Source organism: Zea mays, chromosome 7, assembly GCF_902167145.1.
Source record: "Zea mays cultivar B73 chromosome 7, Zm-B73-REFERENCE-NAM-5.0, whole genome shotgun sequence".
Classification (NCBI taxonomy): Eukaryota; Viridiplantae; Streptophyta; class Magnoliopsida; order Poales; family Poaceae; genus Zea; species Zea mays.
The window spans coordinates 118,200,941-118,223,752 of NC_050102.1; the positions used below are offsets into that span (position 1 = coordinate 118,200,941).

Sequence of the window (22,812 nt, forward strand, 5' to 3'; positions counted from 1 at the left end):
TGTGCGAAGTGGTCATTGCCGGCCACCGACAGAGCTCCCTGGCGTGGTCAGTCTCCAACCATTCCAGTGGAGCCCAGCTGTGGCAGAACCTCCCAAGTTATTGGGCCCACACGCACCTATCCTTGTCTCAAAGACCTCAGACGGCTATGCATGTGCACCAAATAACTTAGCAGGATCCATCCGAGTGTCCCAAGGACCCCGGATAAACCACTTACAACCAAGATCGCAAGATTCAGTAACACAAACCACACATACCAAAAGTTTGCAGCGGAAATCTTATTACCAAATTTTACAAGTTACAAAAATTTTAAATTATATTTATCAGAGTGATTACAAAAGTATAAGTTTGAAATATATGCTAGCTCAAGTGACCATCCTCAGTAAGAAGTATAAGGGAGTTACTTAGATTTATAAGAAGGCCGAGCCCATCGGCACTTAACACCATCATCAGCAGCACAAAACTATGACCTGAAAAACAACAGGGAATAAAACCCTGAGTACGGAATTACTCAACAAGACTTACCCGACTAAACAAAAACTCTCAAGGGTATGCTGGATTTGGGAATCAAGGAAAAGTTTTAGCAAGAATCAAATTAGATACTTTTGCAGAAATAGCTTACTAAAGTGAGTCCTTACTTTTAATATTTTAACGCCAGATTAAATATTAATAGACTATGTTTGCATCTGGTCTAATTTCACCATCTCATCAATACAACATCATTTTTATTCATGAGGTTCACATCCTGACTTAGGTTGCAGGTCAGTGACCAAGTCTTCATGTCCGCGAAGTTACGGCGATCCAAATCGATTATACTCACCTGAGGATCTCCAATCACATGACATATGTAGCACTTAACCCTTGCATATGTCAACTCGCCACTGGAGTTCTTAAGACCAGATCAGGTTCACGCCAACCGAGAGCACAGATACACAACCGTCCAGCCTCTTGCCACGGAGGGTACACGCTACTCTCGCCATCTCTCCACTCCCATTGTGTGTTATCTTATTCTGGTATTAGTCTGCCCGAGGCAAAGCTTACCCATGATGAGGCATGTGACCAGTTAAAGGGTCCTCGGTCAGCAGGCCTACATACACATCCAATCCTTAATCAACCTCGGTAGAACATCACCTGTTCCTAGCCAAAGTCCCGATTTAAGTACTTCCATCCTTAGGATTGTTTGTATTCCTTAGGATGAAAAGAGCATCAAAGGGAACTTTGTAGTAAGATCCCACCATTGCTCCTAATGAAAATATTCTTGCAGGCAGAAGCCATCCTTCCTCAGGATAACCCCTGAGCTAGCTAGGCATTGACGCAAAGGACAACCTCTATCCACAAGATTTACCTCTAAGCAAGGCTAAGCAATTTTGTAAATCATATTTGATACTTCATTAGAAGTATCTATAAAGGTATGGATATCAAGGTAGGCAATGCATCAAAGGGTTTCCAAGCAACTCCTATAAACCTAGTGCACATTTCACTAGACTTAAAGTGTGCAAAGATTATTTAAAAACACAAGGAAGGGGTTGCATGCACCGGGGCTTGCCTGGAATAAACACTAGGTTAGTGTTGTTAAGTGGCGACCACTTGGCGAGCATCCTTTGGTTTGGCACTCGTTCAAATTATCCATCTTCCTGTTTGTCCATCAGCATCATCCTGTGGATTAGCCCACGCTTGGGGTCGACTTGGATCATCTTCTGCTTCACGCGATTATTTATCATACCTCATGAGATGCACGATGCACATGTATGAGCATGAATATAATATAGATAATCTACACTAAAAAGGATGAAACACTAAAAACCAAGCATTAATAATTATGGATATCACAGCAGGGCATCGACTACATCTATTAACCAAATTGACATAATAACACTCGAACATCTATTTTTATTCCCAGCTTTTTATTAACTCTTTAAACTGTGTATCTTAATTACATGATTTACCGATTAACCTGTGCATCATATATATATTAATATAACTTCCCATTTTTAACACGTACAATCCCGCAAACACTGAGACCTATGGAGATCTTTTTCATCCTACGACATCGACCAAATTACTAAAACGACTCAGGCAATCTAATAAATATTAAACCAAGTCAGACCATCCACCAACCCACTAACACGAATAACAAATTTACTTACCCTGACTAATTCGACGCGATAGTCGCAAGCACGATGCCGGTTTTCAGTTGATGTCTTCGATCACACACGTCTGGCGAGCGATGCACACAATTTCTACTCTTGACCAGATACTCATGGAATTCCTTTTTGTCGAGCTAGTGACACATGGCCAACACCAGAGTGTCTTCATGGCTTGGGGGGCTTGGGGTGGACGAGTATGACGCTCGACGACTTGTTCGAGCTTTTTGTCACGCACTCGATGAACACCATGCTGCTGGCTCCGTCTTCACCTGACGCTTGGGATTTCTTGCTGACGCATGAAACGATGACAAGATTGTGTTTGGAACGAGCTGGTGAGGTGGGGGTCGAGCAGGGGATGACGGGTTTGACGACTCGACGCTAAACACGAACACGCCAAAACCCGATGGATGAGGAGTGAGCGCATGCGGGGCGAGCAGCACGGATTTGAAGCGTAGAGAAATCGCCCACGGTGAGACGAACAGAACAAGGAGTGCTTGTGAACTCAATGGTGGAATCGGCGGTAGCCGATGCCAGAGCGCACGGCGAGGGAGTTTCGCAGTTCGTCGAGGCTGTGGCCGAGCGAATTTTATGGCGCGGACTAGGGAAAGACTTGGCAAGTAGCGACGCGAGAAGCAAAGCGAGGTCACGGTCGGGCGGGCTCGGACACAAACACACGCAATGTTTTACCGTGTCCAGCGCGCGCGTCACGGACTCGATGTCGACTATGAGCAGTTTCGCGCGTCACGGACTCGATATCGACTGCGAGCAGTTTCGCGCGCACGACAACGCGACGGAGAAGAACTGAACAGGGACCTTTGCGGCAGCACGCGCAGGAACAACGGAACGCTACGCGCGCCAGCAGGACGCAAACTGGGCAGAACCGAGCGCGCTGGCTCCATGGCGCTCGGCGCGGCGAGGACGCACGCGCAGCAATAGGGGCTAGACTCGACGATGGAACTCGACAGCGGCGGACGAGCGCAGCTGAAAGCTGGGACGAGACAACGGCCAAGCAAGTCGAGACGACTTGAACAAGTGCTGACGAGCTGGGAGACCACGACGCGAGCAGGCACGACGTGAGCAGGCACTCAGCGCGGTGACCAGGGCCGAGCAGAGAGGAACTGGGACGAGCAGGGAGGGCGTCGAGCTAGGTCTGAGCCCGGGTACGGCACGCGCAGTGAGAAAGGAGCTCGAAACCGCGCTGAGGGAGGAACAGAGGATATGGGCACCGTCGAGCAGGAAGAACTGCCATGGGAAGCAGGCCGGACACAGTCTGGCAAAGTGACGGCAAGCACCATGGCACGCACGACTCAGGGAGATTGGGCGCACGCAGGGAGAGCAGGCGGCCACCAGGGGCAGCGCCCAGGCGCACGATGGTGGAGGAGCAGGTCCCGGGCGCAGGAACGCTCGGACCAGGGGCGCACGAGCTAAGAGAGCAGCTGGGGCGAGCAGGGCGCTGGGGAGGAGCGGCTGGGCTGGAAGCAGGCGAGCGCGATCGGCGAGATACAGGAGGGGCGACCACAACCGGCTGCAGGAAGGAGGCCGAGCTAGGACTCCAAGGCGCCATGGGAGATGGACACAAGGAGGAGCAGCCGACGCGGTGGAGAAGCTCGGGACGTGCCGAACTCGACTATGCGACGCGCGCAGATGAGCCGGAGCAGGGAGACGCGGCCATGGCTGGAGAGGGGCGCAGTGCTTGGAGCCGGACTGGAGCAGGGAGGAAGACGCGGCGCCATGGGAGCAGGGGTGCTGAGGGAGCAAGGACGCACAGCGCGGAGAGGAAGAAGAGTGTCGCCAGGAGAAGATAAGGAAGAGTGTGCGGCAGAAAAAAATAATCTGAGGGGAGGGGCGGCGCGGAGATAAGCTGGGAGAGGATATTTCCCTTTTTTTATTTATTTCTTCTTTTCTTTAACCGCAAAATCACCGATATTTTTGAATAGGGGTTTTTAGGGATTAAAAGCTTGACGCACTATACAACTATGTATATTAACTTCTCGGCTTTTGAAATAAGAAACTGAGTTGGCTAGCAATTGTTCTGATTTTGGTCTATTTAAACAGCCTACCCCAAGTAGCGCATTTACCGAGTTACGAAACGGAAAAATCCGAGGTTTACGGTTTCGACTACATTTCGTTTAGATAGTTTTCGAGACTATTTTGGGCAACGCGAAACCGGACTAAATATCGGATACATTATTTGAGACAACACTGGGTTAGTCAAAATCGGATAAAAATTTATCCGATATCCAAAACACAGTTGATTTTATTATCGTACAGAGTGGGCTAAAGAACAAATGGGGTCATAACCTCGCACACGATTTTGCGCGATTTGATTTATTTTGCCCAGAACATTTTAGTCGTCGAGTTTAAACTAATTTGCTCGGAACAAAATCATCAAAGTGGGTTGAGTTTCCGAATTTCGTATTCGCGCGAGCGATGAATTTTAAATAGTCACCGGACGCACCGATTTTTGGAACCACGCTGTTCCGAACATCGCAAAAATTTGGGAAGAGCCCAGATAGATACAACCGATGCCGAACTCGCGACAGACGGAACAAATGCGATATTGAAATCGCGATAGACGAAGATGTTTAAAATTTAACATCCGTTTTATTCACTGATTACGTGCTTAAATCCGTACTCGTTGTCGAGCGGAATATAAACACCTGGTGTGTTACAGCCCTCCCCTCTTAAAAGAATCTCATCCCGAGATTCAGAACGAAAGACTTCTAAGAGTAGAGCAGCATGTAACCCATGTCCGTATCAGCGATAATCGTGAGACAGTCCTGAGCAAAGGCGAGTGTCTCAGAATGTGGTTTCTCTAGCGGACATAACATGTATTGCCTTAGACTAATCAAGAAATGTCCACCAATAGAGACGATGTCTACCAGAAGAACACATAAGGTTCCATGTGTACAGTTTGCTTTTTCTGATGACACTGTACTATCTGAGTCTGTTGAGCGAGCGACTAATACACGATTTTACCCAAACAGAATCAGATGCACCATCTTGGGTAAAACACACAGAAAGAGGTTTACCAACAAGTGGTTACAGTGAGTTCGCAGCACATGAGACGGATGTGGATGTCGAATATTGTCGCGGTTAACATGTGGTTAACCCAAGAATTCAAGTCTACAAAAGATGGTATAGATTCGAGAAAATCACCCGCGAAGGGATCTGTAGATGCGGACTTTGCAACCAATTCGTTTTATCCAGTACTAATCATGGCTCGACTTGATCACCTATGCTGGGAAGACACACATGAGGCGATTGAGGCATGACTAGAGTGATGATTAGGTGGTTACTAGCCGACTTAATTTGATTTTTGTAAGTACTTTCTTTAGGGTGGGTTGAACCAAAGTGAGTTTAGACAACTCGACAAAACGATCTCTAAACTCAACCTTTGTTCACTAGGCAGTTACAAGTTAGTAAAACCAACTTGTTGAAGTACTTTTGACATTGGGCATGTTCTCTCAGTACCATCGGTAAGCCAAGGGTTGAGAGTTCCCATTTGCTATCAAAAGGTCATGCGTTTGGGTAAAAATCCATTTGGTCTGGTTGTTCATCCGTTTCTTCATGCGAGATGAACCGACTTTGTTCAGAAATGCACAGATTAAATAAGAGAGCGAATGAATAAACTCCTGCACCTCAGCAGCAGGGGAAATCCAATCTCCATTTTGAGAACTAATTAGCTGTCTCTCGACACTAAAAAGCTCCAAGGCTTCACCTTTACAACAAGGATGCAAAGGGAACTTGTATGAGTAGTCACTACCAAGATCAAAAGAAAAGAGACCACACATGAAAGTGGTATGCCCCTTTTGATCCAATAGAGATAATAGTTGTTGCTTGGTCACTTGACAAACAACATAGAATTTGTTTCAAGGGAAGGTCCACAAAAGATAACACATTAGTGTAATTCCATAATGGATCATGACTAGAGACTTCGATACCCGCATGCGCCAACCAGCATAACCTTGCGTGTACATTCACAAGGGGCTCTTAGTTTCGTTGCGGCACCATAAGTCCTTAATCGTGACACCATTACAAAACTGGCACTAATAATGAATCTCACATAGCAAAAACAGATTGTGCTAAGACAACACATTGATATAGTCTCATGATAGATTACAACTACTAACCATGATACCAGCGCGTGCCGAGCAGCACAACCATGTGCGTACATTCACAGGAGGCCCTCCGTCTCGTCGTGGCACCATCGGTTTTAGTCATAACACCATTACCAGACGTAACCAATAAGAAATCTCACGTAACACAAATGGATTGAGCAAGGGTGATAATATACAAAGAGACTCTACTTGTCAAAACGGTTACAAGTAGAGAGCCAAATAGATTATGGCCCGATGAAATGAACAAGGCATGGCCATAACCTAAACTTGATGAAAGGAGTATGATGGGAGACTGTTACTTTAGCCCAAGAATATTTCTACGCCCATCGCAGAGATCACAAGGTCAAGGATTAGTATCTGATTAGATACGGAGGAAAAACAATCACAAGGTTAAGTTGGTATGCCTTCAATAGATATGAGAAAATCAAAGGCACTAAACTCAAGAAAATGATCGGACATGTCTTTCCTAAATTAGGTTGATAAAACACAGTGATCTTCAAGAACAGGCAAACTGGAATAGAGACATCAGCTTGCACAAATCAAACAAGGGAATGGTTTTAGAAGGAAACATGACTTGAGATTCTTGTTTCAATTCCGGGTACACTTTATGTCCAACGAAGAAGTTATCTAAGCATTTATTTGCATGAGTTGGGTCATGGAGTGATGATGGAAAATTCAAATTTGGGTCATAGTTCATTAAATAAGAATATGGCCTAGTTTTGGGTTTAGGCAAACAAATTACCAACCGTCTATCGGCACATCAAGTACCAGAGCAAACACATATAACCTCTAAGCATATTACCTAAGGAAACAGAGAATAACTATTTCACTGAAGTTCATAATACAAGCATTACACCACATTATCTACAATCATCGGCTACTGGAATAAAGATGAGAGAAGCATTTTGGGTGTATAGGTGACAAACATGATGCAACAATCAGGATGCATGCTCGTCCTATTCGTCCTCACTGAGTTTGCCAACATAATGTGGCAATAACGTTCTATCTCGGTGGCATACTTACGACTCTCACGGTATTTTGCTAGTCGTCAGCTACAAATACGTTTCGGGGTTAGTGTACCTGCAGAAAAATCCATCACGGCCCAATTTCCAATGATGCAATTCACACATGACAGTTTATCACAGTTTATACTCTATATATTTCTATATGGAGGCCAGCTCATCATTAAGCGTCGAGCCACGCATAGGCGCCATTGCCACACTTTAACCATAGGGAAACTCATTATGGTAACTCACCTTCTTACCTGAGCGTAGGTGCGTCGTTACAAGTACATTACATTTCTCAGTATTTCCATGTATGTATACCCGTACACATCCATGGGGTATTGAATTCCCGAAAAAGTAAATACTCCACATCGTAGCCTTCATATATACATATGTGGAACATGTATATAATCAAGCGCTTTCTATACTCTTCCCTAGACCAACGATTGTTCGGTCATGCTCTCACATCTCACCTTACCTGAGCGTCGATCCATTCAAAACTGAATGGCCTTAAAATAACAATACACATGTATTCAATACCCACCCGATTATGGGTTATAGTTTTCAACTAAGCCACCTGATAGTCCTTAATTTAGGGCTTAACAGAGGATGTCGCTAGCATTATGGTTTTTCAAAACTGTTTTTCAAAGCCAAACAATGTGTTTAGTTGAAAATAGGTTTTTCGAAACCAAAACTTTTGTTTTGAAAATACGTATGTGACCGTATATACTTAATCCTGCTCCGATACCAGCTGTGGCAGAACCTCCCAAGTTATTGGGCCCACACACACCTGTTCTTGTCTCAAAGACCTCAGACGGCTATGCATGTGCACCAAATAACTTAACAGGATCCGTCCTAGTGTCCCAAGGACCCCGGATAAACCACTTACAACCAAAATCGCAAGATTAAGTAACACAAATCACAGACACCAATAGTTTGCAGCGGAAATCTTATTACCAAATTTTACAAGTTACAAAAATTTTACACTATATTTATCAGAGTGATTACAAAAGTATAAGTTTGAAATATATGCTAGCTCAAGTGACCATCCTCAGTAAGAAGTATAAGGGAGTTACTTAGATTTATAAGAAGGTTGAGCCCACCGGCACTTAACACCATCATCAGCAGCACAAAACTATGACCTGAAAAACAACAGGGAATAAAACCCTGAGTACAAAATTACTCAGCAAGACTTACCCAACTAAAGAAAAGACTCTCAAGCTAAGGGTATGCTGGATTTGGGAATCAAGGAAAAGTTTTAGCAAGAATCAAATTAGATACTTTTGCAGAAATAGCTTACTAAAGTGAGTCCTTACTTTCAATATTTTAACGCCAGATTAAATATTAATAGACTATGTTTGCATCTGGTCTAATTTCACCATCTCATCAATACAACATCATTTTTATTCATGAGGTTCACATCCTGACTTCGGTTGCAGGTCAGTGACCAAGTCTTCATGTCCGTGAAGTTACGACGATCTGAATCGATTATACTCAGGTGAGGATCTCCAATCACACGACATATGTAGCACTTAACCCTTGCATATGTCAACTCACCACCGGGGTTCTTAAGACCAGATCAGGTTCATGCCAACCGAGAGCACAGATACACCACTGTCCAGCCTCTTGCCACGGAGGGTACACGCTACTCTCACCATCTCTCCACTCTTATTGCGCGTTATCTTATTCTGGTATTAGTCTGTCCGAGGCAAAGCTTACCCATGATGAGGCATGTGACTAGTTAAAGGGTCCTCGGTCAACAGGCCTACATACGCATCCAATCCTTAATCAACCTGGGTAGAACATCACCTGTTCCTAGCCCAAGTCCTGATTTAAGTACTTCCATCCTTAGGATTGTTTGTATTCCTTAGGATGAAAAGAGCATCAAAGGTAACTTTGCAGTAAGATCCCACCATTGCTCCTAATGAAAATATTCTTGCAAGCAGAAGCCATCCTTCCTCAGGATAACCCCAGAGCTAGGCATTAACGCAAAGGACAACCTCTATCCACAAGATTTACCTCTAAGCAAGGCTAAGAAATTTTGTAAATCATATTTGATACTTCATTAGAAGTATCTATAAAGGTATGGATATCAAGGTAGGCAGTGCATCAAAGGGTTTCCAAGCAACTCCTATAAACCTAGTGCACATTTCACTAGACTTAAAGTGTCAAAGATTATTTAAAAACACAAGGAAGGGGTTGCATGCACCGGGGCTTGCCTGGAATAAACACTAGGTTAGTGTTGTTAAGTGGCGACCACTTGGCGAGCATCCTTTGGCTTGGCACTCGTTCAAATTATCCATCTTCCTGTTCGTCCATCAGCATCATCCTGTGGATTAGCCCACGCTTGGGGTCGACTTGGATCATCTTCCGCTTCACGCGATTATTTATCGTACCTCATGAGATGCATGATGCACATGTATGAGCACGAATATAATATAGATAATCTATACTAAGAAGGATGAAACACTAAAAACCAAGCATTAATTATTATGGATATCACATCAGGGCATCGACTACATCTATTAACCAAATTGATATAATAACACTCGAACATCTATTTTTATTCCTAGCTTTTTATTAACTCTTTAAACTGTGTATCTTAATTATTTGATTTACCGATTAACCTGTGTATCATATATATATTAATATAACTTCCCATTTTTAACACCTACAATCCCGCAAACACTGAGACCTATTGAGATCTTTTTCATCCTACGACATCGACCAAATTACTAAAACGACTCAGGCAATCTAATAAATATTAAACCAAGTCAGACCATCCACCAACCCACTAACACGAATAACAAATTTACTTACCCTTACTAATTCGACGCGATAGTCGCAAGCACGATGTGGCAGAACCTCCCAAGGTATCGGGCCCACATGCACCTGTCCTTGTCTTAAAGAACTCAGACGGCCATGCATGTGCACCAGATAACTTAACAGGATCCGTCTGATTGCCCCACGGACACCGGATAAACCACTTACAACCAGAACCGCGGGATTAAGTAATACAAATCACACACACCAATATTTTGCAGCGGAAATCTTATTACCAAATTTTACAAATTACAAAAATTTTACTTCGTACATGATCAGAGTGATTACTACATTGATTCAAAGAAAGAAACTTTGAACGGTTATAAATTATTTATAGTTTTGAAATATATGCTAGCTCAAGTGACCATCCTCAATAAGAAGATAAAGGCGGGGTATACTTATATAAGAAGGCCGAGCCCACCGGCACTTAACACCATCAACAGCAGCACAAAACTATAACCTGAAAAACAACAGGGAATAAAACCCTGAGTATGGAATTACTCAGCAAGACTTACCCGACTAAAGAAAAGACTCTCAAGGATATGCTGGATTTGGGAATCAAGGAGAGGCTTTAGCAAGAATCAACTTAGATACTTTTGCAGAAATAGCTTACTAAAGTGAGTCCTTACTTTCAATATTTTAACGCCAGATTAAATATTTAATAGACTCTGTTTGCATCTAGTCTAATTTCATCATCTCATCAATACAACATCATTTTTATCCATAGTGTTCACATCTTGACTTAGGTTGTAGGTCGGAGCTCAAGTCTCCACTGTCCGGGGATATAACGGCGATCCGAATCGATTTACTCAGCTGAGGATTTCTAACCACACGACATATGTTACTCGTAAACCTTGATGTCTACTATTCCCACGGATCCTCCACTGCATGAACAGGTCCGCGCCACCCGAGAGTACACCACCCCTTTTAGGCGATCCGTTGCCAGGAGGGTACGTGCCACTCTCGCCATCTCTCCACGCCCAGTGCGCGATTGTCTTTTCATGTATGGAATAGCCGGGTTCAAGCTTACCCTGTCCCATTCTCAGGGCATGTGGCTAGATAAGATAGTCCTTGATCAACAGGCCTACATACGCATCCAATCCTTAATTGACCCGGGCGGAGCATCATCTGTTCCTAGCCCAAGTCTCGATTTAAGTATTTCCATCCTTAGGATTGTGTCTGTTCCTTAGGATGAAAGAGCATCACAGGGAACTTTGCAGTAAGATCCCACTATTGCTCCAAATGAAAATATTCTTGCAGGTAGAAGCCATCCTTTCTCGAGTTAAATTAAGGACAACCTCTATCCACGAGATCTAAGCAAGGCTAAGCATTTTTGTAAATCATATTTTGATACTTCACAGAAGTATCTATAAAGGTATGGATATCAAGGAAAGCAATGCATCAAAGGGTTTCAAGCAATTCCTATGAACCTAATGCACATTTCACTAGACTTAAGTGTGCGAAAAGTATTTAAAAACACAAGGAAAGGGGTTGCATGCACCGGGGCTTGCCTGGAATAAACACTATGTTAGTGTTGGTTAGACGACGTCCGCTTGACGATCATCTTCAGGTTTGTCCATCAGCATCATCCTGTGGAGTAGCCCGTGCTTGGGGTCGACTTGGGTCGTCTTCCGCATCGCGCGATTAATTAACGTACCTGAATGGAATGCATTATGCACATGAATGCATATCGATGGAAATATTACAAACCTAAATAGTGTTACGTGATGGCGAATTTAAACACCTAGCGGCGAGGCGTTGTACAATTTCATACGGAATCCCTAGTTATTAATATACGACTACACGCAATAATTACGCCCCTCGAACCTAACGCAAACATCACGAACAACAAACTATACACATTAAATACAATTAGCCTACACAACTCACTAGCTAATTGATTAATTGCTAACCTTATTCCTTGTTTTATAAATTATACTACATGGCTCACAAGGAACTATTTTAATTTTATTTCACTCCTTACATATTTTACATATCAACAATTAATCAAACATCTCTTTATGTTATTTATTTAATGCAATTGACAACGACAAAATTCATCAGGTAGTTGTATAAAACACTAAATCTATCCTTTACGTCGTTACTTCGCCCAGATATCACCTAAATTAATACACCTTTCGCATTACTAAACCCATCGTACTTTACTTATTTTTAATACTACCACAATACGCCTGCGCTAAATACGAGGATTATTACGATTAATAATTCTAGTTAATCCAATCATTAAATAAACTTACAAAAATTATAAATCGGCTCACCAGTATCAAACGCGACCCAATACTCGTACGAATGCGGATAAATCTTGGCTCGAGCTTCCTGTCGCGCACATGGTGAATACCATGCTGTTAGCCTCCGACTTCACCCAACTCTTGAGATTTCTTGCTGACGCGCGGAACGACGACGAGATTGATTCTGAAGCGAGCTGGACTGCTGGCCAGTGACTCACGGCACGGCGAGCACGAGCACAGAGAAAGGAAAAGCGCAGGACCGAGCTCAAGGAAGGACCGCGCAAGGAGCTTGGCGCGCAGGGACGAGCGGGAGCAGAACGCTGGGCGCGCAGGAAAGCGAGCTAAGCGCGCATACGCGGAAAAGGGAGCTGGGCACATAACGCGCAGGAGCTTTGGCCGACGCCATGGCTGGGAGCTAGGGCGAGCAGCACGCAGGCACGGCACACAAGGAGAAGCGTGCGCTGGGTGAGCAGGGAGCAGGAAGCCGGCGAGCCAACAGAGGAAGACACTCTGGAGAAACAGGGAGCTAGAGGAGGTCGCGCATAGGGAGGTAGGTGGCCGAGCTGGGCGACTCCGGCGTGCAGGGAGTATCGCGAGCTGGAACCAGGGTGCGGCGTGTCTTCCATGGCCGAGCAGAGTGGTGGACTGAGGGGGACGCGGCCAAGCGGAGCAGGGGCAACGCCAGCGAGCTCGCGCGTAGGGAAAACCAGGGAGCAGAGGCACGACAATCCTGGCTAAGCAGAGGGGACGCCGCGAGCTGGAGCTGTAGTCAGGCGCTGGGCAGGGACCGAGCAGGGAGCACCAGGGAACAGCGGCATCAGGCATAGAACGAGAGCCCGACCAGGAGACGTGGAGTCGGGGCGGAGCTCGGCAGGGTCACGGCTGGGGACTTGGGCGCCGGGCGCCATGGGGAAGGAAGCTTGGCTGCGACACGCAGAGAAGCTCCGATCCGAGGACAGAGCGCTCAGGCGCTATGGAGGGAGCACCGCGAGGGAGCTGCGTGGAGAGGGAGAGCTCGGCTGGGAGGAGTGGAAGACCACTCGGCTGAGCGAGGGAGAAGATCAGTGGCTGCAAACAAATAATCTGTCGGATGGGAAGCGGCGGCAGCAGGTAAGGCGGCTGGAGATTTTTCTCCAAGTACGAGCGGCACAGACCAGGGGATAAGGGCGATGGGGATAAGGATGAGACCGGACGCGGGGAAGACCACAGGGAGCCGACGTATGGAAACTAGGAGGCCAGCAACGTTTGTCCTAGAAGCTAGCGATAGCAGGGAATTTCTAGAAATTGAACGTGATGCTTGAGAAAGGAGGTGGCGTGGAGTTAGAAGATAGAGATGGCTAGGGAATTCTCCAGGAGATGACGTGGGAGGATAATAGAGATAGGGATGGTGGAGAGGATAAGTACATGAGTGTAGATTTTTGATCACTACGGTTGAGCAGATAAGGAACGACAGCTGTATGGGCTGATGACGTGTGATGGGGGAGGATTTTCTAGAGATAATCGTATTTTGGATAAGATACAAACAGAATGAACTCAAACGAGATCGAGACTAATATTTTAAACTATATTTAATTTGACTTAAAATCAGATAACTTCACCTACCAATCGAACACTTGATCGCTCTGTCATAGATGATTTATTGGAGAATCAAATCTCAATTAAAAACTCTCGGATGTGATGTAAGCTCGGTTAGCGAGCAATGACTAAATTATTTTACACCTAAAATTTTAGTCGTCGACTTCTTATAAATTTTGTACTAACACTTTTGTCGCCGAGTTTAATTTAATTTGCCCGGGATAAAAATCATCCGAGTGGGTCGGGCTTTCGAATTCGTATTCGCGCGAGCGATGAATTTTAAATACTCACCGGACGCACCGATTTTCGGAACAACGATGTTCCGAACATCACGAAAATTTTGGAAGAGTCCGAATAAATAAAAACGATGTCGAACTCGCGACAAACGGAACAGATGCGATATTAAAATCGCGATAGGTGAAGAAAATTTTGGCATCCGTTTTATCCACTGATTACGTGCTTAAATTCATACTCGTTGTCGAGCGGAATATAAACACCAGGGGTGTTACAGCCCTCCCCCCTTAAAAGAATCTCGTCCCGAGATTCGGAACGAAAGACTTCTAAGAGTAGAGAAGCATGTAACACATGTCCATATCAGCGGTAATCGTGAGATATTTCCAAACAAAGGCGAGTGTGGATGTTGAATACTGTCACGGTTAACATGCGGCTAACCAGAGAATTCAAGTCCATGAAAGATGGTATAGATTCTAGAGAATCACCAGCTGATGGGTCTGGACTTTACGATCAGTCCATTTTATCCTGGACTAATCATGGCTCGACATGGTCACATATGCTGGAAAAGCACACGTGAGGTGATCGAGACACGACTAGAGCGATGGCTAGGTGGTTACTAGTCGACTTAATCTTAATTTTTTTTGGGAGTACTTTCTTTAGAGTGGGTTAGACCAAAGTGAGTTCAGGCAAATCGATAAAACGATCTCTAAACTCGACCTTTGTTCACTGGGCAGTTACAAGTTAGTAAAACCAACTTGTTGAACTACTTTTGACATTGAGCAGGTCCTCTCAGTACCATCGGTAAGCCAACGGTCGAGAGTTCACATTTACTCACGAAGGTCATGCATTTGGGTAGAAGTCCATTTGGTCAGGTTGCTCATCCGTTTCTTCATGCGAGATGAATTATCCACTTGATTAGGGAATACATGGATTAGATAGGAGAGCGAATGAACAAACTCCTGCATCTCAGCGGCAGGGGAAAGTCAATCTCCAATTTGAGAGCTAATTAGTTATCTCTCAACACTAAAAAGCTCCAAGACTTCACCTTTACACAAAGGACGTAAAGGGAACTTGTATACGTGTAGTCACTACCAAAGTCAAGGAAAAAGATACTACGCATGGAAAGTGGTATGCCCATTTTATTCAACGGAGATGATAGATGTTGCTTGATCACTTGACAAACAACATAGAAATTATTCAAGGGAAGGTCCACGTAAGATAACCATCAGGGTAGTTCCACAATGGATCATGACCAGAGACCTTGATACCAGCATCCGACGAGTGGCACAGTCCTGTGTGCGCATTCACAGGAGGCTCTCAGTTTCGCTGCGGCACCATAAGTCACTAACCATCACACCATTACAGAACTGGCACCAATAGAGAATCTCACGTAGCAAAAATAGATTGTGCCAAGATAACACATTGATATAGTCTCATAATGGATTACAACTATTAACTGTGGTACCAGCGCGTGCTGAGTAGCACAACCATGTGTGCACATTCACAGGAGGCCCTCGGTCTCGTCACAGCACCATTGGTTTTAGTCATAACACCATTACCATACGTAACCAATAAGAAATCTCGCACCACATCAATAGATTGAGCAAGGGTGACAATATACGAAGAGATACTCCACCTGTAAGAATGGTTACAAGTAGAGAGCCAAATAGATCATGGCCCGATGAAATGAACAGGGCATGGCCATAACCTGAATTTGTTAATGAAGGGAGTACGATGGGAGACTGATAATTTAGCCCCAAGCATATTTCTATGCCCAACGCAGAGATCACAAGGTCAAGGATTAAGTTGATATGCCTTCGATAGACATGAGGAAATCAAAGGCATCAAATTCAAGAAAATGGTCGGACATGTCTTTCCTAGGTCAGGTTGACAAGGGATAAGATAATCCGCAAGGAGAGGCCAAACACAATAGAGACCTCAACCTGCATCAACTGAATAAGGGAATGGCTCTAGAAGGAGACATGACTTGAGATTTTTTTAAGTCCGGGTACACTTTAGGTCTAGCAAAGAAATTATCTAAGCATTCATTTGTATGTGTTTGGTCATGGGGTGATAATGGTAAATTCAAATTTGGGTCTCGGTTCACCAACTAAGAACATGGCCTAATTTTAGATTTAGGCAAACAAGTCACTATCCTCCTATCAGTACATCAAGCACCAAAGCAAACACATAAGGCACCCTAAGAGGTCACCTAAAGAATGGAGGACACCTATTTCATCGAAGTTCATAATTCAGCATTACACCATATTTTCTACAATCAATGGTTACTGGAATAAAGATGAGAGAAGCATTTTGGATGTATAGGTGACAAACATGATGCAACAATTAGGATGCATGCTCGTCCTATGCGTCCTCACTAATTTTTTGCCAACACACTGTGGCAATAACGTTCTATACCGGTGGCATACGTTCTCTCTCGGTATTTTGCTAGTCGTCAGCTACACATACGTTTTCGAGGTTAGTGTACCTGCAGAAAAGTTTCATCACAGCCCAATTTCCCATGATGCAGTTCACACATGACAGTTTATCACAATTTATACTCCATATATTGCTATATGGAGGCCAGCTCATCATTAAGCGCCGAGCCACGCATAGGCGCCGTTGCCACACTTTAACCATAGGGCAACTCATTATGGTAACTCACCTTCTTACCTGAGCGTAGGTGCGTCGTTACAAGTACATTACACTTCTCAGTATTCCCATGTCTGTATACCCATACACATCCATGGGGTACTGAATTCCCGAAAAAGTAAATACGCCACATCGCAGCCTTCATATATACATATGTGGAACATGTATATAATCAAGCGCTACAATTAAGCACTTCCCTAGACCGACGGTTGTTCGGTCATGCTCTCACATCTCACCTTACCTTGAGCGTCGATCCATTCAAAACTGAATGGCCTTAAAAATAACAATACACATGTATGCAATACCCCCGGTTGTGGGTTAGTGGTTTTTAAATAAGCCACCTAATAGTCCTTAATTTAGGGCTTAACAGAGGATGTCGCTAGCATTATAATTTTTCAAAACTGTTTTTCAAAGCCAAACAATGTGTTTAGTTGAAAATAAGTTTTTCAAAACCAAAACATTTGTTTTGAAAATACGTATGTGACCGTATATACTTAATCCTGCTCCGATACCAGCTGTGGCAGAACCTCCCAAGGTATCGGGCCCACATGCACCTGTCCTTGTCTTAAAGAACTCAGACGGCCATGCATGTGCACCAGATAACTTAACAGGATCCGTCCGATTGCCCCACGGACACCGGATAAACCACTTACAACCAGAACCGCGGGATTAAGTAATACAAATCACACACACCAATATTTTGCAGCGGAAATCTTATTACCAAATTTTACAAATTACAAAAATTTTACTTCGTACATGATCAGAGTGATTACTACATTGATTCAAAGAAAGAAACTTTGAACGGTTATAAATTATTTATAGTTTTGAAATATATGCTAGCTCAAGTGACCATCCTCAATAAGAAGATAAAGGCGGGGTATACTTATATAAGAAGGCCGAGCCCACCGGCACTTAACACCATCAACAGCAGCACAAAACTATAACCTGAAAAACAACAGGGAATAAAACCCTGAGTATGGAATTACTCAGCAAGACTTACCCGACTAAAGAAAAGACTCTCAAGGATATGCTGGATTTGGGAATCAAGGAGAGGCTTTAGCAAGAATCAACTTAGATACTTTTGCAGAAATAGCTTACTAAAGTGAGTCCTTACTTTCAATATTTTAACGCCAGATTAAATATTTAATAGACTCTGTTTGCATCTAGTCTAATTTCATCATCTCATCAATACAACATCATTTTTATCCATAGTGTTCACATCTTGACTTAGGTTGTAGGTCGGAGCTCAAGTCTCCACTGTCCGGGGATATAACGGCGATCCGAATCGATTTACTCAGCTGAGGATTTCTAACCACACGACATATGTTACTCGTAAACCTTGATGTCTACTATTCCCACGGATCCTCCACTGCATGAACAGGTCCGCGCCACCCGAGAGTACACCACCCCTTTTAGGCGATCCGTTGCCAGGAGGGTACGTGCCACTCTCGCCATCTCTCCACGCCCAGTGCGCGATTGTCTTTTCATGTATGGAATAGCCGGGTTCAAGCTTACCCTGTCCCATTCTCAGGGCATGTGGCTAGATAAGATAGTCCTTGATCAACAGGCCTACATACGCATCCAATCCTTAATTGACCCGGGCGGAGCATCATCTGTTCCTAGCCCAAGTCTCGATTTAAGTATTTCCATCCTTAGGATTGTGTCTGTTCCTTAGGATGAAAGAGCATCACAGGGAACTTTGCAGTAAGATCCCACTATTGCTCCAAATGAAAATATTCTTGCAGGTAGAAGTCATCCTTTCTCGAGTTAAATTAAGGACAACCTCTATCCACGAGATCTAAGCAAGGCTAAGCATTTTTGTAAATCATATTTTGATACTTCACAGAAGTATCTATAAAGGTATGGATATCAAGGAAAGCAATGCATCAAAGGGTTTCAAGCAATTCCTATGAACCTAATGCACATTTCACTAGACTTAAGTGTGCGAAAAGTATTTAAAAACACAAGGAAAGGGGTTGCATGCACCGGGGCTTGCCTGGAATAAACACTATGTTAGTGTTGGTTAGACGACGTCCGCTTGACGATCATCTTCAGGTTTGTTCATCAGCATCATCCTGTGGAGTAGCCCGTGCTTGGGGTCGACTTGGGTCGTCTTCTGCATCGCGCGATTAATTAACGTACCTGAATGGAATGCATTATGCACATGAATGCATATCGATGGAAATATTACAAACCTAAATAGTGTTACGTGATGGCGAATTTAAACACCTAGCGGCGAGGCGTTGTACAATTTCATACGGAATCCCTAGTTATTAATATACGACTACACGCAATAATTACGCCCCTCGAACCTAACGCAAACATCACGAACAACAAACTATACACATTAAATACAATTAGCCTACACAACTCACCAGCTAATTGATTAATTGCTAACCTTATTCCTTGTTTTATAAATTATACTACATGGCTCACAAGGAACTATTTTAATTTTATTTCACTCCTTACATATTTTACATATCAACAATTAATCAAACATCTCTTTATGTTATTTATTTAATGCAATTGACAATGACAAAATTCATCAAGTAGTTGTATAAAACACTAAATCTATCCTTTACGTCGTTACTTCGCCCAGATATCACCTAAATTAATACACCTTTCGCATTACTAAACCCATCGTACTTTACTTATTTTTAATACTACCACAATACGCCTGCGCTAAATACGAGGATTATTACGATTAATAATTCTAGTTAATCCAATCATTAAATAAACTTACAAAAATTATAAATCGGCTCACAAGTATCAAACGCGATCCAATACTCGTACGAATGCGGATAAATCCTGGCTCGAGCTTCCTGTCGCGCACATGGTGAATACCATGCTGTTAGCCTCCGACTTCACCCAACTCTTGAGATTTCTTACTGACGCGCGGAACGACGACGAGATTGATTCTGAAGCGAGCTGGACTGCTGGCCAGTGACTCACGGCACGGCGAGCACGAGCACAGAGAAAGGAAAAGCGCAGGACCGAGCTCAAGGAAGGACCGCGCAAGGAGCTTGGCGCGCAGGGACGAGCGGGAGCAGAACGCTGGGCGCGCAGGAAAGCGAGCTAAGCGCGCATACGCGGAAAAGGGAGCTGGGCACATAACGCGCAGGAGCTTTGGCCGACGCCATGGCTGGGAGCTGGGGCGAGCAGCACGCAGGCACGGCACATAAGGAGAAGCGTGCGCTGGGTGAGCAGGGAGCAGGAAGCCGGCGAGCCAACAGAGGAAGACACTCTGGAGAAACAGGGAGCTAGAGGAGGTCGCGCATAGGGAGGTAGGTGGCCGAGCTGGGCGACTCCGGCGTGCAGGGAGTATCGCGAGCTGGAACCAGGGTGCGGCGTGTCTTCCATGGCCGAGCAGAGTGGTGGACTGAGGGGGACGCGGCCAAGCGGAGCAGGGGCAACGCCAGCGAGCTCGCGCGTAGGGAAAACCAGGGAGCAGAGGCACGACAATCCTGGCTAAGCAGAGGGGACGCCGCGAGCTGGAGCTGTAGTCAGGCGCTGGGCAGGGACCGAGCAGGGAGCACCAGGGAACAGCGGCATCAGGCATAGAACGAGAGCCCGACCAGGAGACGTGGAGTCGGGGCGGAGCTCGGCAGGGTCACGGCTGGGGACTTGGGCGCCGGGCGCCATGGGGAAGGAAGCTTGGCTGCGACACGCAGAGAAGCTCCGATCCGAGGACAGAGCGCTCGGGCGCTATGGAGGGAGCACCGCGAGGGAGCTGCGTGGAGAGGGAGAGCTCGGCTGGGAGGAGTGGAAGACCACTCGGCTGAGCGAGGGAGAAGATCAGTGACTGCAAACAAATAATCTGTCGGATGGGAAGCGGCGGCAGCAGGTAAGGCGGCTGGAGATTTTTCTCCAAGTACGAGCGGCACAGACCAGGGGATAAGGGCGATGGGGATAAGGATGAGACCGGACGCGGGGAAGACCACAGGGAGCCGACGTATGGAAACTAGGAGGCCAGCAACGTTTGTCCTAGAAGCTAGCGATAGCAGGGAATTTCTAGAAATTGAACGTGATGCTTGAGAAAGGAGGTGGCGTGGAGTTAGAAGATAGAGATGGCTAGGGAATTCTCCAGGAGATGACGTGGGAGGATAATAGAGATAGGGATGGTGGAGAGGATAAGTACATGAGTGTAGATTTTTGATCACTACGGCTGAGCAGATAAGGAACGACAGCTGTATGGGCTGATGACGTGTGATGGGGGAGGATTTTCTAGAGATAATCGTATTTTGGATAAGATACAAACAGAATGAACTCAAACGAGATCGAGACTAATATTTTAAACTATATTTAATTTGACTTAAAATCAGATAACTTCACCTACCAATCGAACACTTGATCGCTCTGTCATAGATGATTTATTGGAGAATCAAATCTCAATTAAAAACTCTCGGATGTGATGTAAGCTCGGTTAGCGAGCAATGACTAAATTATTTTACACCTAAAATTTTAGTCGTCGACTTCTTATAAATTTTGTACTAACACTTTTGTCGCCGAGTTTAATTTAATTTGCCCGGGATAAAAATCATCCGAGTGGGTCGGGCTTTCGAATTCGTATTCGCGCGAGCGATGAATTTTAAATACTCACCGGACGCACCGATTTTCGGAACAACGATGTTCCGAACATCACGAAAATTTTGGAAGAGTCCGAATAAATAAAAACGACGTCGAACTCGCGACAAACGGAACAGATGCGATATTAAAATCGCGATAGGTGAAGAAAATTTTGGCATCCGTTTTATCCACTGATTACGTGCTTAAATTCATACTCGTTGTCGAGCGGAATATAAACACCAGGGGTGTTACACATGATGCCGGTTTTCGGTTGATGTCTTCGATCACACACGTCTGACGAGCGATGCACACAATTTCTACTCTTGACTAGATACTCATGGAATTCCTTTTTGTCGAGCAGGTGACACGTGGCCAACACCAGAGTGTCTTCACGGCTTGGGGGGCTTGGCGTAGACGAGTATGACGCTCGACGACTTGTTCGAGCTTTTTGTCGCGCACTCGGTGAACACCACGCTGCTGGCTCCGTCTTCACCCAACACTTGGGATTTCTTGCTGACGCATGAAACGATGATGAGATCGTGTTTGGAAGCTGGCGAGCGTGCCCGGCGAGCTGCAGGAGGGGCAACCACAACCGGCTGCAGGAAGGAGGCCGAGCTGGGACTCCAAGGCGCCATGGGAGATGGACGCAGGGAGGAGCAGCCGACACGGTGGAGAAGCTTGGGACGCGCGGAACTCGACGGTGCGACGCGCGCAGATGAACCGGAGCAGGGGAGACGCGGCCATGGCTGGAGAGGGGCGCGGTGCCATGGGAGCAGGGGCGCCGAGGGAGCAAGGACGCACAGCGCGGGGGAGGAAGAAGAGTGTCACCAGGAGAAGATAAGGAAGAGTGTGCGGCAGAAAAAAAATAATCTGAGGGGAGGGGCGGCGCGGAGATAAGCTTGGAGGGGATATTTCCCTTTTTTATTTATTTCTTCTTTTTTTAACCGCAAAATCACCGATATTTTTGAATAGGGGTTTTTAGCGATTAAAAGCTTGACGCACTATACAACTATGTATATTATCTTCTCGGCTTTTGAAATAAGAAACCGAGTTGGCTAGTAATTGTTCCGGTTTCGGTCTATTTAAACAGCCTACCCCAAGTAGCGCATTTACTGAGTTACAAAATGGAAAAATCCGAGGTTTACGGTTCAGACTACATTTCGTTTAGATAGTTTTCGAGACTATTTTGGGCAACACGAAACCGGACTAAATATCGGATACATTATTTGAGACAACACTGGGTTAGTCAAAATCGGATAAAAATTTATCCGATATCCAAAACACAGTTGATTTTATTATCGTACAGAGTGGGCTAAAGAACAAATGTGATCATAACCTCGCACACGATTTTGCGCGATTTGACTTATTTTGCCCAGAACATTTTAGTCGTCGAGTTTAAACTAATTTGCTCAGAACAAAATCATCAAAGTGGGTTGGGTTTCC

General features: G+C 44.9%; 1 protein-coding gene across 1 annotated transcript; it reads right to left on the bottom strand.

Moving 5' to 3' along the window:
* Nucleotides 1-12,040: 12,040 nt before the first annotated feature.
* On the bottom strand, nucleotides 12,041-22,246 carry LOC103632743 (uncharacterized). The gene is made up of 2 exons (XM_020541358.3): nucleotides 19,568-22,246; nucleotides 12,041-18,945 (listed from the first exon to the last, which is right to left on the bottom strand). Exon 1 carries the CDS (start codon nucleotides 20,360-20,362, stop codon nucleotides 19,655-19,657), a length of 708 nt encoding a protein of 235 aa, XP_020396947.1. The 5' UTR covers nucleotides 20,363-22,246; the 3' UTR covers nucleotides 12,041-18,945; nucleotides 19,568-19,654.
* Nucleotides 22,247-22,812: the final 566 nt, after the last annotated feature.

What these genes read in the sequence shown, in the direction of transcription:
- LOC103632743 (XM_020541358.3), bottom strand. Translation starts at nt 20,362, where the DNA reads ATGCCTGATGCCGCTGTTCCCTGGTGCTCCCTGCTCGGTCCCTGCCCA.